Source organism: Oryctolagus cuniculus, chromosome 2, assembly GCF_964237555.1.
Source record: "Oryctolagus cuniculus chromosome 2, mOryCun1.1, whole genome shotgun sequence".
In the NCBI taxonomy this organism is placed as follows: Eukaryota; Metazoa; Chordata; class Mammalia; order Lagomorpha; family Leporidae; genus Oryctolagus; species Oryctolagus cuniculus.
Window position 1 is genome coordinate 187,170,852 of NC_091433.1, and position 16,925 is coordinate 187,187,776.

General features: G+C 39.2%; 1 protein-coding gene across 4 annotated transcripts in view; it reads left to right on the top strand.

The window, feature by feature from the left end:
• The window catches only part of NBAS (NBAS subunit of NRZ tethering complex), a 461,789-nt gene that overhangs the window by 51,518 nt on the left and 393,346 nt on the right, over positions 1-16,925 (top strand). For all 4 annotated transcript variants that reach the window (XM_070069748.1, XM_070069749.1, XM_070069751.1 and 1 more), the window contains exon 10: positions 12,544-12,682. In XM_070069748.1, coding sequence (XP_069925849.1) covers positions 12,544-12,682 — 139 coding nt within the window. The remainder of the gene's footprint in view (positions 1-12,543; positions 12,683-16,925) is intronic.

Consider the following 16,925-nt stretch of genomic DNA (forward strand, 5'->3'; position numbering starts at 1 on the left):
GCTTGGGTCCCTGCACCCACTTGTGAGGCCCGGAAGAAGCTCCTAGCTTCGGTCTATACCAGCTCTGGCTGTCGCAGCCATTTGGGGAGTGAACCAGTAGATGAAGACTTTTTTCTCTGTCTCTCCCTCTCTCTGTCTATAACTGTACTTCCCAAATTAATAAATACAAAATTTTTTAATGATTTATTTATTTATTTGAAAGAGTTACACAGAGAAGGTGAGGCAGAGAGACAGAGAGAGAGAGAGAGAGAGAGAAAGGGGGAGACAGAGGTCCTCCATCTGCTGGTTCACTCCCCAGTTGGCCACAATGGCTGGATCTGTACTGATCTGAAGCCAGAGCCAGAAGCTTCTTCTAGGTCTCTCACCAGATTGCAGGGGCCCAAGGACTTGGACCATCTTCTACTGCTTTCCCAGACCATAGTGGGGAGCCAGATTGGAAGTGGAGCAGCTGGGACTCAGAGCGACAGTCATGTCGCGTGCCAACACTGCAGGAAAATTGGTTTTACCCGCTATGCCACAGTGCCAGCGCCAAATACAAATCTTAAAAAAAAAAAAAAAAACCACACTGTAGTTGAAACAGATGACTTAACCTGCTTTGCCACAGTGCCCACTGCACATGTCTTTTTTATTTGAATTTAATTTGTGTGAAAGAGCCTGTGGTATCAGAGAGTAGTGGTTATGATAAAACTAGATTAAAAATTCTATTTACTTTAAATAAAGAAAAGGATACTGTAAATAATAGCATTTACATGACAAAATTATTTGAAAAATATAGCAGTGTCTGAAATTCGGAATATATTTCCTTCCTTAATGATCCTTTTTTTTTTGGAGTTTTCATTGCTGGTCTATATAGAAAACCAATGAATTTGTGTATTCAAGTATTGATCTTGTATCCCACAATCTTGGTAAACTTGGTTGTTGATCCTAGTAGTTAGTGTTTTAGTGGAATTTTTTGGCTGTGATTTTTTTCCTTACCTACTCTACGTGATCATGATGGAGAGGCAGAAACAGAGACAGAGAGCTTCCTGTTTGATTTTTCTCTAACTTGTTTTCAATTCCTTTGCCAGAATGGAATACAGTGCTTATAGTACAAGTCTAATCATCTACTCCTCTCCTTAAGACTCCTTCTCTAATCCCTTTGGCCTTTGGGTATATATAAAATGCCTTAGATTTGAAGTAGTTTGGTTCTGAACTCCTCCTGTTTTGTTTGCTGCACACCAGTAATTGGCTCACTTTTTGTAAAGGGCCAGATGGTTATTTTAGGTGTTGCAGGCCACATTCAACTCTTCCTCTGTGGTGTGAAAGCTGCCATAATCAGTGTATCTATATAAGTGTGGCTATGTGCTGAGAAAGCTTTATTTATAAAAATAGGCAGTGCACCAGATTTGGTGGTGTTGGGTTATAGTTTAGTGACCATTGCTCTGGATAAATCTAGGAATTATGTGAATTCTTACATTTTTTAAAACTTTTATTTAATAAATACAAATTTCCAAAGTACAGCTTTTAGATTACAGTGGTTCCCCCCCCCCATAACTTCCGTCCCACACACAACCTTTTCATCTCTCACTCCCTCTCCCATTCCATTCACATCAAGATTCATTTTCAATTATCTTTATATACAGAAGATCAATTTAGTATATATTAAGTAAAGATTTCAACAGTTTATACCCACACCGAAACACAAAGTGTAACGTACTGTTTGAGTACTAGTTATAGCATTAATTCACAATGTACAACACATTAAGGACAGAGATCCTACATGGGGAGTAAGGGCACAGTGACACCGATGTGTTGACTTAACAATTTACACTCTTGTTTATGACGTAAGTAACCATCCTAGGCTCTTGTCGTGAGTTGCCAAAGCTATGGAAGCCTTTTGAGTTTGCCCACTTCGATCTAACTCCGACAGGGTCATAGTCAAAGTGGAAGTTCTCTCCTCCCTTCAGAGAAAGGTACCTCCTTCTTTGATGGCCCGTTTTTTCCCACTGGGATCTCACTCGCAGAGATCTTTCATTTAGGTGTTTTTTTTTTTTTTTTGCCAGAGTGTCTTGGCTTTCCATGCCTAAAATACTCTCATGTGCTGTTCAGCCAGATCCGAATGCCTTAAGGGCTGATTCTGAGGCCAGAGTGTTGTTTAGGACATCTGCCATTCTGAGTCTGCTGTGTATCCCGCTTCCCACGTTGGATCATTCTCTCCCTTTTTAATTCTGTCAGTTAGTATTAGCAGACACTAGTCTTGTTTATGTGATCCCTTTGATTCTTAGTCCTATTATTATGATCAATTGTGAACTGAAACTGATCACTTGGACTAGTGAGATGGCATTGGTACATGCCACCTTGATGGGATTGAATTGGAATCCCCTGGTATGTTTCTAACTCTACCATTTGGGGCAAGTCCGATTGAGCATGTCCCAAACTGTACATCCCCTCCCTTTCTTATTCCCACTCATATTTAACAGGGATCACTTTTCAGTTAAATTTAAACACCTAAGAATAATTGTGTGTTAATTTCAAAATGTCTTTTTTTTCTCTTAAAAAAATAGACATTCCAGGCAACGAAAAACACAAGCTCCTCCCCTCCCCTATCTGCTGTATGCTTTGTTTGGGTTAACCCTTTAAACTCCATCTTTATGTTTGTCAGAATAAATACATGAATTTTATTCAGCAGATCTGCTAGGCTGTGGCCTTCCTGAGGGAAAGCGCCCTGTATCCTCAGTGCCCAGCAGAGTGCCTTGCATGGAGTACCTGCCAGTAAATTTTAGTTCAGTTAATATTTTCTTGGCTTTGTCAAAGCATATGAAAAAGAAGAAAGCACTACCGATGCATTTGAATGTAAATTTTACTAGAGTTGGAAGATTATCTCTATTATTTTACAGCCTATTTTTAGCACTCAGAGCAGGGCATAACACATTATTGGTGCTCAATAAATATTTAAATATATATATTTTTAAAGAATGAGAGAGAGAGAAAAAGAGGGAGAGGGGTATGTTTGATCTGCTGGTTCACTCTCAAAATGTGCACAGTGTTCAGGACTGGACTAGGCTGAAGCTAGGAGCCTGGAACTCAGTTTTCCCCAATAGCTGGCAGGTACCTAAATATAAAAAATGTTAAATTTTAATAATTTTAATGGCTCCCAGCATTCACATTAACAGGAAGCTAGAATTGGAAGTGGAGGTTGGACTCAAGGCCAGGTGCTATTAAATGGAGTGCGGGTATCCCAAGTGGTATCTCAATTGCTAGGCCAAACACCTCTCCCTTGGTATATATTTTTTGAGTAAACGAATGAACCAACACTTTGGAATAATTAAAATATAAGAGTCCTGGTAAATAGCTGTGTGAATGAAAAGCCTTTTAACAGGTTTGTTCAAACTTTTCTTGGATGAAATTACAATCTTACTAGCCCACAAGACTAAACTCCAGCAAGGTAGGGAAAACTTGGTTTTCTTGTATTACATTTTCAACACTGCTAGCATAGTACTTTGCAAATTTCAGACACTCCCTAAATTGATATTGAATTCACTCAATTGAAGTTAAGAGTGTAGTGGTAGAAATTAACTATAATTTGATATAATGGAGGAAATTAGAGCCTTTACTGATTACTGGGTAGCTACATGTGCTGAATCCTAATCTTCACAGTTCCATGCTGTTATGTATATGGAGAAATCAGAGCTCTGCCAGACATAAGAAACTTTCCTGCGTCTTCTAGTTGAGATGGTGATTAAATGGTAAACTCATGTCTTCAAGTCCTGTGCTCAGTCAGCTTTTCTCTCTACCAGGGCTGGCAAATTGTGTGCCAAATATGGCCAGTTTCTATCAATAGAATTTGCATATTTCAATGGTTGAAAAGAAACCCAAAAGGAGACTATTTTATGACAAGTAAAAATTACATGAAATTCAAATTTCAGTGTCCATAAATAGCTTTGTAGGAACATAAATAGAGTTTTATAGGAACAGAACCACACTTTTTTTTTTTTTAACATAAATGTGGCTTGTTTCATGCTATGACATAAATGAGCAGTTGTGAAAGAGGCCATGTGGCCCAGAAAGCCTAAAGTATTTATAACCTGGTCTGTAAAGGAGATCTGTGCTGACCCCTGCTTTATGCCATCCAACAGTGGATATGAGTATGGTTTCAGTTCTGCTTGGGTGGTACAAAGTAGGAGGTATTGAACTTTGTAGATTTTGATTCTGAATTTTAAATTGTATGATAATAAACTTACAGCCATGTGTCTCTGAAGTTTAAATAGATTAAATGCCCAGTTGTCAAATTGCCAGACAGATGATTTCATTACTAAACTAAGTAGCCCAAGAACAATTCTCATGCTTTTCCTTTCATAATTAATCATTCGATAGAGTTGGTTTTCTGTGGTCATCCTTAAGTTCATGTTGACCAAATAGTCTGAAGCTTCATAATTTATAGTGAACTTTTGTCTTTGAAGCTCATAATATTTTCAAGCATACAGTGTACTTCATTCAATAATACATAAATATTAAGTTACACTGTACATTCAGCAACACTTAAAGCTGTGGCTCACGAGTGTCATTCTGGGATCAGCAACATCAGATTCACTGTGAAAATGTTGGAAATGCAAATTCCTTTTTTCTTTTTTTAAATGATTTACTTTTAATGTATTTGAAAGGCTGAGCATGAGAGAGAAAGAGAAAGACAGAGAAGATACAGAAATCTTTCATCCCCGGTGCCCTGCACAAATGGCTCAACAGCCTGGTCTGGGCCACGTGGAAGCCAGGAGCCAGGGACTCCATCCTGATCTCCTACACAGGTGGGGTGGCGGCAGCCTAAGCACTTGGGACATCTCCTGTTGCTTTCCCAGGTGCATTTGCTGGCAGCTGGATCAGAAGCAGAGTAGCTGGGACTCATACTGCCTGTATCAGAAGTGGGAGCATAACTCCCTGTGCCACAGTGTTGGCCCCTGGAAATTCAAATTTTGTATTCCTCCCTTGACTTCCAGCAGTCTGCTTAAACAAGCTCCTTGGTGATTCTGGTATGTACTTGATGTTTGAAAATCTGATGTAAATGGATGATTTTAAATATTTTCTTTCAGTACATTCTTTCTCTAATAAATAAAGATAAGGAAAGTTTAAAATACTTAACGAGCAAATCACAGTTACCATTATTTTTGTAGTAAAGCTACTTAGGAAATACTAATGAATTAAAACTGGGAACATTTCAGTTTTCCTAAGAAAGGAATGGACTCTAGCCTGTGAAATAATAGGGATTAGTTTTTGAGTTCTTACTTTGCCAGCCATGATCTTCAGCATTTTAAGATTTGGGACGTGGGGTTTTCCTTCTTTCATTTTGAAAATTCATTTCTTGCTGATCAAATGCTAGTCATTGGGCAGAATACATAGAAGGGTTTCTTTGTTATGTTAAACTCTGTCCTTGCCTGAGGGAATTTTAGGCCACTAGATGGCAGATTCTTCCAACAATTATTAGGTTGGAGAGCTCTCTTAAACCTTTTCTCATTCTTGGAATCAATGTTTAGTGTAACTTTTTTTTTTTTTTTTTTAAAGATTTATTTGAAAGGTAGAGTTACAGAGAAAGAGACCAAGAGACAGAGGGAGAGGACTTACATCTGTTGGTTCACTCCCCAGATGGCTGCAACTCCTGGGGCTGGGCCAGGCCACTTCTTCCTGATCTCCCACATGGGTGAAGGGACCTAAGCATTTGGGTTATCCTCTGTTACTTCTCAGGCACATTAGCAGGGAGTTGGATCGGAAGTAGAGCAGCTGGAGCCCATATGAGATGCTGGCCCCGCAGGCGGCACTTAACTCTGAGTCAGGATGCCGGTCCCATGTTTAGTGTAACTCTTAACTCACAGTCCATTAGGGCCTTGAATTCTGCACCTTTCTTCTTCCTGAGAGTTGTGACGACTTTTGTATTTCTGGCCTCTTCTTTTATTCCTGCCCATTTAATTCATTCCTTTTGTTGTTTATGGCTCTGTCAGTCGCAGTTTATTTTTGCTGTCTGGTACTTGTGTTCCTCCTTTGAGTTTTAAACTCTTAGAATATCAGAGCTGGAAAAGAGTTCATCCATCATTTGGTTCAATTCCTTCATTTCTCATGGAGGAAAATATGAGTCTAGAGAGGGTAAGCCAAGGACAAGGACTATGTCTTATTTATCTTTACAGGGCTATTGCTCTAAACATATAGTGCCTAGACAGATGCTCTTGAGTGAAATTACTGTAAATGCTGTAAAGGATACAGAGATGTGTTAGACAGTCTGTGCTAGTGAGTGGCTCTAAGGTAAGTAACAAAGCTAAGATTTAAATAACTGTTACAGTATAGAAGGTAGTTCTTGGAAGGTGCCTGGAACTGTGCAGTATAAAATATTCGTGTTAGGGACCCATGTGAGCTTCTTGTCCTGTTATTCCCTGCTTGTCTATTAGAGGTTAATGCACTTACAGTTTTCTGACCACACTTTACAGACTCATCTGTGTGCTGTTGTACATCATGTACTTTTGGCTTAGGATGCTCTCTAGTTAACCCCTCTATGTGTCTGGGAAATTGTTTAAAGGATAAACCTTTGGTGCTGCCACCTGTGAAGCCTTTCTGCCCTCCTCCTCCAGACACCTAATGTGTCTTTTATGCTGTGTTTGAACCTATTTCAGACTGCTGCAGAGCTGCTGTGCAGCTGGGGTCCATGGTCACAAGCCCCTTCACCAGTAGGGGACCCTGCTCCTATTCACTCCTGTGTGTGGGTGTATTTTGAAGGCTGCTTAAGACAGGGAAGTTACAGACAGAACGCAAGCCTCTAAGCCATACATGTCTGTGATACTGGTGAACTGGGAGTTTATAGAATTATAAACACTGCCTCTAAGAACAGTTAGAAATGGTTTAGTGAGACATTTCTTTAATTGTGTAGGATCTTCATTGCTTGGTACATAAGCAGTGTGCTTGGTAAGTATTAATAGAATGAAAGGAATGTCTCAAGATTGTAGTTGCTTTTTTGCAAAGGTATTTAAACCAGATAGTCCTGATTCCTAGTCTGATGATATTCCTGTTGTTTTCCATAGTGTTTAAGCTTGAAGATTTTTAGGAAAAATACTTGTTTTCTTTCTCTTTTGTTTTTGTTAAGGAGAAGTAAAGTTTTATTAATTTCCACATATGGATGTTGGTGCAGAGAATTTAACTGGTACTATAAAAATTCTGTTTTACTTTTTCTTTGTATGAAAACTTATGCGGCCGGCTCTGTGGCATAGCAGGTAAAACCACCATCCATGGCGCCAGCATCCCATATGAGTACCAATTCAAGTCCCAGCTGCTCCACTTCAAATCCCGCTCCCTGCTGATGTGCCTGGGAAAGCAGGAAGGATAGCCCAGGTCTTTGGTCCCCTGCACCCACCTGGATCAAACTCCTGGCTTTGGTCTGGCTCAGCCCTGGCCTTTACAGCCATTTGGGGAGTGAACCAGTGAATGAAAGACTTCTCTCTCTCTCACTGCCTCTGCCTCTCCCTCTCTGTAAGTCTGACTTTGAAATAAATAAATAAATATTAAAAAACCAAAAAAAGACAATTTACTAATTTATTTATTTAAAAATATGATTCTGAAATTAAGCACTTAACCAAAATTTTTTTTATTTAAGGATATATATGTATGTATAAATGAATTATAAAAAAGAGTATAATGATCACTGCATATAACTTCTGATTGGAGGAACTTAATACAGTGAAAAAAACATTCATGATATAAACTGTTGGCTATGGTATTGTCTGCTTGTGGACTTAATTTTTGTAAAAATCTACCGTTGTTTTCTGGAAAGTCACAGAATGCTCAAGATACAAGCATTAATGTATAAACAACCTCAAAATATCACAAAGCAAATTTTATGCTAATCCCCTTTTCATTATTTGACTAAGTTTGTGGGCTTATGTGAAGAATTAAAGCCAGTTCACTGATTTTTTTTTTCTCCTTGACTTCATCAACTGGAGAAATTTATGGTCATAATTTGGAATACTGTATTTTGCTGTTCCTCTTTTCTGCCACTTAATCCCGTGTTCTCACCTTTTTCTCCCTCTTATTTGTCTGCTATTAGAGAGCAAGCTTTTTGAATGCACAGAGCAGACCTTATTTATCTGTGTACACTCAGTGCTTTGCACATTTTTTGGTACACGGTGCCAGTTACCTGTTCTGTGAAGGTGCTGATGAAATCTTCCGGTTTCCTCCTCTTTTAGCACACTGAGCACCTCGGCCTGCTTAGATATGTGAACTCATGCATATCCACGTGGCTGGAACATCATGTTCCAGGCTTGCCTTGCCATCTGTGGAAACAGCACACGAGTAGTTTCACCATTCGGCTGCGTTTTACACATGCTCTTTAATTTGGCATGAATGGAGCAAAGGTTGGAAGCAGTAACTGAATCTCTTGTTCTGAATGGAGCTTATCATATTGTAGCCAATTTGATTTATGCATGACTGTATTTATCAGAATTCACAGAGAGGAAATGTCTTCTGGCTTTGTGACCAAAAGATAAGAAATCTGGATTCTCAATTAGCTCTGTAACTTTTTTTTTTTTTTTTTAAAGATTTATTTATTTATTTGAGAGGCAGAGTTACAGAAGGAGAGACAGAGAGAGAGGTCTTAGATCCACTGGTCCATTCCCCAAATGGCTGCAATAGCTGGACCTGGGCTGATCTGAAGCTAGGAGCCAGGAGCTTCCCTTGGGTCTTTCACATTGGGGCAGGGGCCCAAGCACTTGGGCCATCCTCCACTGCCCTCCCATTCCATGAACAGAGAGCTGGATCAAAAGCAGAGCAGCAGGGACACGAATGGGCACCTATATGGGATGCCAGTGCCACAGGTGGAGGTTTAACCTGCTATGCCACAGTGCCGACCCCAGCTCTGTAACTCTTAAAAGTACTCAAGCAATTTAAAGGTTCACACATATGTTGGTAAAATATAATCAATATGTAGGAATTATCTGTTATAAATATGTCACTATGCAGTCATGCATCCCTTGACAATAGGAATACATTCTGAGAAATGCATTGTTGGGTTATTTCATTGTCATGTGGCCATCACAGGGTATATTCACACACACTCAGGTGGCTATGGTAGCATCCTTGGGGTATAGTCTTACAGGATTGCCATTCTGCATGAGGTCTATGACCCAAATGTTAAATATATGGCTCATGATTGTGTTTAGTCTGTTGTCAGCACAACTCTGTAAGTTACGTGTTCATCAGAGGGAAGTTACTTATTATCAGATCACTTTTGAGGACTTGTTGAATTCTCTATTGTTATTTTTATTATAATTGTAGATTACTTATTTTTTAAAGATATTTTATAGATCACAAGTTTTCTATTTGATAAAGCAATATGGGGCCGTTGCTGGGGGATACTGCCTATAGCATCATATCTAGGCGCTGATTCAAATCCTGGCTGCTGCACTTCCAATTCAGTTACTGCTAATGTGCCTAGGAAAGTAGTAGAAAAATAGCCCAAGAAGCTCCTGGCTTTGCTCTGGTCCAGCTTTGGCTATTGTGGCAGTTTGGGGAGTGAACCAGCAGTTGGAAGATCGGGCTCTCTCTGTAATTCTGAATTTCAAATGAAGTAAATTAAAAAAAAAAAAAAAAAAAGAAAAGGCATTGTGATTAAATTCTGAGTTCTGGATAATCAAAATTATCTTCTTTGTTAGTTTTTATTCAAGGAGTTTTTCCTAACCAGTGGACTTTTGGGTAAAAAATTCTTTATGGAAAATTTGAAGCATATTCAAAACCAGAATAGTACAGGTCTCCCTGTGCCTATGAATCAGCTTTAGCAGTCAGCTCATAGCCAAGCTTGCTCGGTCTGTATCCCCAGCCATTCCTGTATTATTTGAAATAGTCCTGGACAATGTTTTTTTTAATCTGTAAATATTTCTGTGTTATTTCTATGAAATAAGAACTCTAGAAAAACCTAAACGCGTGATTATCATTGTCACATCCAAAAATAACAACATTTTGTCAACATTTTATATCCCATGTGCAATTGCTCTTAATTTATTGATGTGTTCCCCATTTTCTCCCTCTGTTGCCCTTGTGCTGTGTGTGTACATGTGTTTGTGTGTTCACGTGTGTGTGCCGAGTAAACCAGGTCATTTACTTTCCCACTGTCCAGATTTTGTTGATTGTGTCTTTGTAGTATTGTTTAAAATGTTCTTCTTTTTTCATTGGTATTTTATCAGAATTGGGAGTCAGGGTCATAGGGAAAGTATGATTTTATCTGTACTAGATACGCCTTTTTGAGGAAATATTTTAGTGTAACAGAATCATTTGAGCAGACTGATTGCTCTGGGCAAATAATACACTAGTAGCTTGACTTTGGACCAAAATCTTTCGCCCTGGTGAACAGGGTTAATTATGTGTTAGCGCTGAGGCTTTGCCTCCACTAGAAACTGTGCAAATAGGTTGCTTGAGGCTGTCTTCTCAAAATTTGTTGCTTCTGATTTGCTGTGATGTAACCTTGTTAGAGCCATATATAAAAGCAGTTGGAAAAAGGCTTTGAGTGAAGGCTCAAGTTGTGTTTCTTTGAACAAGTTCTATTTATGTGACATGAATTTTGAGATTTTTAGAATTTTATGCAGTTTTGAAATTTTTAGATCTTAGAGTATATGGTAGTGGTGATTTTTTTGGTAAATGTTGTTAGCTTAGTTCAGAAACACATGTTAGAAAGTAAGTTGTCAGATAAGAAGAGAGCTTGTTGGTGAAATTAGTCTGATCATCTGAGTTTTGGGCTGGGAATGAAATGAGGTAGATGTTAGTTTTCTGTGGCTGCTGTAACAAACTTAATGGTGTGCAACAAATTTATTACCTTACGCTTCCCGAGGTTGGAAGTCTGAAATCAAGGCATGGTGGTGTTCTTTCCTGTGGTGCACAGGGAGAATTCATGTTGACTTGTCCAGTTTCTGGAGGCTGCCCATGTTCCTTGGCTTGTAGCCCTTCTACCACCCAAAGCCTGCAGTGGCCATTTGAGTCTTTCTCTTGTTGCATTACTCTGACCTTGACCCTCTGCCTCCTTCTCACCTTCAAGGAATCTCATGATTACATTGGAGTCACCTGGATAATCCAGGATAGTCTCCTTGCTAAGGTCAGTTGATAGGCAACTTTAGTCCCAAATGCAACTTTGTATCTTTGAAATATAATATATTCACAGGTTCAGGCAGGGATGAGAATGTGGACATCTTTTGGTGTTGGAGCATTATTCTGCCTACTGCACTAGGTGAGCAGAGTTAACAGAAGGCAGGTGCTGCTTTTTGCAGTAATGTAGTTCTTGACTTCCTGTGGGCATGTACCTCTGCTGGTCTTGATAGGGTCATATTGAGAACTCATGGCATTACATCATTAGGTACTGATGTTTATTTATAATGTTCTAACAGTTAAAAGTTTACCTTATTTAATATAACCATGTAATTTCATCAATCTTTTGATATGCCAACTCTAAATAACTTTATGAAGTGTTGTTTCTTTTCATCTTTTAATTTCTATTCAGAAACTTAAATTTTTTTCACATTTGAGTTTTCTGTGAAAAAGGTTTGGAAAAGGGAAACTACTGTGTGTGCTGAAGTGCATCTTTTTTTTGATAAAATGGGAGGCTGGTAGTGACTGGCATTTTGCGAGTTTAAATGTTAAAGGAGTTTGATGGGTGTCTGTCATATGGGGCAGCAGTAGGTTGTGTGAGCAGAACACCATGTAGACATAGACGTGAAGCCTTGTTTGGAAGTCTTTTTCTCACTCTGAGGCCGTGGGCAATTTCCGAAGCATAAAGGAATCTGCGTGTTTAAATGTGAAAGAGTCTGTGGCTCCTATCTTGTTATTTCCATTGTCACCTATCATTGAGAACATCACAGAATTTATTGATAACTGATAAAAGTCTTCCTTTTAATGTATCAGAACTTTTACTTTCAAATGTACACAGTAATGTTTTTTAACTTTTAATATATGTTAGGCTGTTTTCCCTGTTGGCAACTGGCCTCTAACTGCTAATGGATTGTAACAAGTAGAAAAGTGGACCTATCACAGTGTGCAGCTGAAGTTCTAAAATGTCTTACTTCTGAGAAGGTATTGCTGTGTGGGTCTTCGCCATCCAGGCACTGTTGCCTCTGTTGGCTATCATTTCCTTCTGTTCTGTAGCTGTGTCTTTCTTGTCTCAGATACATTGCTGTAATTACATAGATGTGTCTGTGTGAGGCTACACATCTGCTTATTAAGGTTTGTTAGTGTTGATACAGTTTCTTTAATATTCAGTGACCAACCTTAAAGCATTTTTTTCCTGATTTTTAAGTGCCCATATGAGTTTCAGGTGCCTTTAAAAAGCATTTAAAAATTTAAAAAAGCTTTTAGGAGCGTTTTAAACTTATTCTTTTTAAATGACAGTGACATTCTAATTGAAAATCCATTTGGTTTTCTTTTGATTGTTTCCTTTTAAATATTTACCTGTTAGGTTTATAGTATACTGATTTTCCTTTAGTTTTCTTCATGAAAATGTTTCTGCTCCCTTTGTTTTGCTGTCCTTTGCCATGTTTCCAATTTCTTTTTCTTTTGTAGACTTTTACTAGTTGGTGGATGTGAAACTCCTGGAGTAGGAATTTCCAAAGCTGCTAGCTGTGGCCTTTCTGCCTGGAGAGTTCTTTCAGGGTCACCTTATTATAAGCAGATTACTAATGGTGGTGACAAGGTGACCACGGTGAGTATTACTTACAGAATTTCACTTTTTTGTTTGTTTGTTTAAGAAGACTTATTTATTTGAAAGATACAGAGAGAGAGGGTTTGTCCATCTACTGGTTCACTCCTCAAATGGCTGCAACTTCCATGGCTGGGCCAGGCTGAAGACTGGAACCTATAACTCAGTTTGGGTCTCCTACTTGTGTGGCAGGGACCCAGGCACTTGGGTCATCTTCCCCTGCTTTCCCAAGTGCATTAGCAGGGAACTGGATCAGAAGTGGAGCAGCCAGGAACTGGTGCTCATAAGGGATGCTGGCGTTGCAGGCTGTGACTTACCCTGCTGTGCCACAACTCCAGTCCCAGAATTTCACTTTTCAAATTAGTCTGAAACAGATGAACCCTTTGTAAGATATAGAGGAGGAGATAATTTTATTGGAAATGAATAAATCTTGCTATTCTGTTGCCTACTGTCATTGGGAATAACATGTAATTCATTACTACATGTAATTGTAATACTTCCTTTAATGAATCAGAATTTTACTTTCAAACTTAAAAATATTTTTAGATTTATTTATTTTTTTAAATTTATTTGAAAGGCAGAGTTACAGAAAGAAAAGAAGAGAGGTAGAGATGGAGAGAGGTCTTCTGTCTGCTGGTTCACTCCCCAAATGGCTGCAATGGCCAGGGCTGGGCCAGGCCAAAGCCAGGAGCCAAGAGCTTCTTCCTGGTCTCCCACATGAGGGCAGGAGCACAATCACTTGGGCCATCTTCTGTTGCTTTTCTAGGCTCATTTGCAGGGGGCTGGATCAGAACTGGAACAGCCAATACTTGAACCTGTGCCCATATGGCATTGCAAATGGTGGCTTAATCCATTATGCCACAATACCAGCCCCTAGATTTTTTTTGACAGGTGATTATGATGTCTCTTCTACAGGTCCCTGTCAGATGTATTCAACTCAATATAATTCAGCTTCATAAAGTGTGACTTTTGGGATCCATTATTAGTCATCTTAGTTCATATAGTAGATACACAGTCATGTCTTTTAACATTTAATGTGTATTAGACTGTTTGCGCTGTTGATAATTAGCTTCCACTTGCGAATGGAATATAATAAACAGAAATACAAACAGTATAAGCTCTGTTTTTGTTTTTGGCAACTATTCCAAATGCTTTTACATGTATTATTAGCTCATTTAATTCTAAGTAACCTTGTTCATTAAGTTGCCCTGGTTTGCCTCTAGAAGGGGCAGAAGTTCCCCAGTTCAGGTTCTTAGTTATCATAGTCACTTCTTTCCATTTGTCTTGGTCCACATTTATATGGATTATTCAGCATTCATTCATGCTTTCTGTAATCATTTATTGAGCTTCTGGTTTACATCACACTCTCCTTTAGGCTGTACTTGTCAGTGTAGGCTAGACTTGTTCTGAGCATTCAATCACAAGAACACACAAATGAAAAGTCCTTATATTTATGTGACTTACTACATAAAATTTACCCCTTATTTGTGGCAAGGCCTACTGTTCATCTTATGCCTCTCCTGGCCTGACTAATGTGTGATGGTTTGGAGAGTGGCAGTCTCTTGAGGTCCCACTATCTTTTTTTTTTTTTTAATAGAAAACTTTTATTTAATAAATATAAATTTCAAAAGTACAACTTTTGGATTATAGCAGTTCTTCCCCCATAACCACCCTCCCATCCGCAAACCATCCCATCTCCTACTCCCTCTCCCATCCTATTCTTCATTAAGATTCATTTTTATATACAGAAGATCAACTCTATACTAAGTAAATATTTCAACAGTTTGCACACACACAGACACACAAAGTATAAAGTACTGTTTGAAGACTAGTTTTACCGTTAATTCTCATAGTACAACACATTAAGGACATAGGTCCTACATGGGGAGTAGGTGCACAGTGACTCCTGTTGTTGACTTAACAATTGACACTTATTTATGAAGTCAATAATCACCCGAGGTTCTTGTCATGAGCTGCTAAGGCTATGGAAGCCTCTTGAGTTTACAGACTTCGACCTTATTTAGACAAGGTCATAATCAAAGTGAAAGTTCTCTCCAACCTTCAGAGAAAGGTACCTCCTTTGATGGCCCTTTCTTCTGGGATCTCACTCACAGAGATCTTTTATTTAGGTCCTTTTTTGCCATAGTGTCTTGGCTTTCTATGCCTGCAAAACTCTCATGGGCTTTTTAGCCAGACCCGAATGCCTTAAGGGCTGATTCTTAGGTCAGAGTGTTGTTTAGGGCATTTGTCATTCTATGAGTCTGCTGTGTATCCCGCTTCCAATGTTGGATTGTTTTCTCCTTTTTAATTCTATCAATTATTGTTAGAAGACACTGTTCTTATTTATGTGATCCCTTTGGAGGTCCCATTATCTCAATTCATGGCCTTAGAGTGGAAAGAAAGGGATAAAAACATAAAATTTTTTGCTGTTTTACACTAGAAGCATCACTCTGCTCACAATTCATTTATTATAACTAATCATATGCTTGCCTCCTGGTTTCAGGGGGCTTGCAAGTTGTTTTCTGTGTGTCCAAATGGTGATTACTAATATTGTCTTCCATACTATCTACCTTATAATTTTATTGAAAGGCAATCACAAAACACTCCAAACACTAGAGTAAGGAAAAAGCTTACTGTTGGCCAACAAAGCTGCCTTTTCCTGCACAAGACAAAGAGCAGCCTGACCCAGGAGAACAGGTCTTATATAACATAGCAGAGATAAGGAAGTAAGAACAGTAAATTCCATTGGGTGGGGGGAAGACAATATGTATGGTTGGGCCATTTGGACACCTGATTTCTGGTAAACCAGGCTGGATTTAGGAAACTAAAACTTATCTTGGAGAAACTGAAGCTTATTGTACAAGATGGCAACTGGGCCAGAGCCTAAAATGATGCCCAAAGCTTAAGATGGTACCCCAGATAAGATGGCACCAATTTCACCAATATTTGCCTCTTTCGTTGTTTATAAAGCAAGCGTTGTATGAGATTATATCAGCTCTAAAAGCCCAGGAGAGGGTAGAGGGATGATGATCTATCTTCTGGAGTTACTTCCTGCTGTCACGGGGTGACAAGTCACTCTTTGCTGGTGGGGCGACATATTAAGATGTGATCTCTTGGCTTGGAAGCTGAATATATCCCTGTAGCAGCATTTGGTTGACAACCTGGTTGATGAAGGCTCTGCTTCATTCCATTATCACCTCCTGTATGCACTTAAACAGACAAGGTGGTATAAAAGCCAGGGTTAGAATAGCAGCCAGTGGTCCTAGGAGTGGCATTAACCAAGTGGTGAGGGGAGTCCATAGGGAGGAAGTGAGGAGAGGTTCTCTAGACCCTAGGCAGATTGTTTAATAGATGTAGCAATTTTTGGAGAGTTTTAACATTTTATTCTACCTGGCCTGATTTATTAACATAATAACAACATTGTTTTCCCAGCAAAACACAAGTTCCCACTTTTCCAGGAGTTATAAGGTCCAGAGCTCATCTCTTGTAGCACTACACCTGCTAGTGAGGTAATGTGATTTTGAAGTCCCTTGATGGCATCTGCCGACATCTCACTGGATCTGGTGACCTCCTCTTGTAGTTGTTAGAATTGTTCTTGGGACCGGTTAATAGAGAGAACATTGTGGCCCAGAGAAGTTCCTGAGATCACCACCAAAGAGAGGGAAGCTGCAAAGCTGATTCCATCTAAGACTGAGAGAAAGATCACTCATCTCTTGTGGATAGAGGGGTTAGTCTATAAAAGGGATTTGAAGTAGTCATGTAGTGTTAGTTAGGGGGAAAGAATCACCAATACACATGGACCGAGTGTAGAACTGTTACAGGTGTATAAGGTATAATTACAAAGAAGTGAGGCTCCAAGTGGGCTAGAAAAGGACATAGTGGAAGTGATGGTCATATTGATAACACAGGGAATGTTATGTGGCATAAGCTTGTCAGGTTGTTTTGTTATGTTGGTAATCCAACACTTTACATCTTGTCCTCCAGAATGTAGAAGAAGATGCCCGATGATTTTCTGAGGATTAGGGGTACAGGAGTTTGTGGAAACAGAAACATTAGTGAGTAGAGTAGCTGCGATGGGAGGTTTCTGAAGGGGAGTGCATATAAAGCATTGTTGTTGGTAAAAGGCAGAGGGTAAAATAGAATTGGGTAGTTGATAAAGTAGGGTAAGGGACAGATTGATTTGTCCAGGTTTGGCCAGGTTAATTAGCTAGGCCAGGTGTTTAGAGGACTCCTTTACTGTATCAGC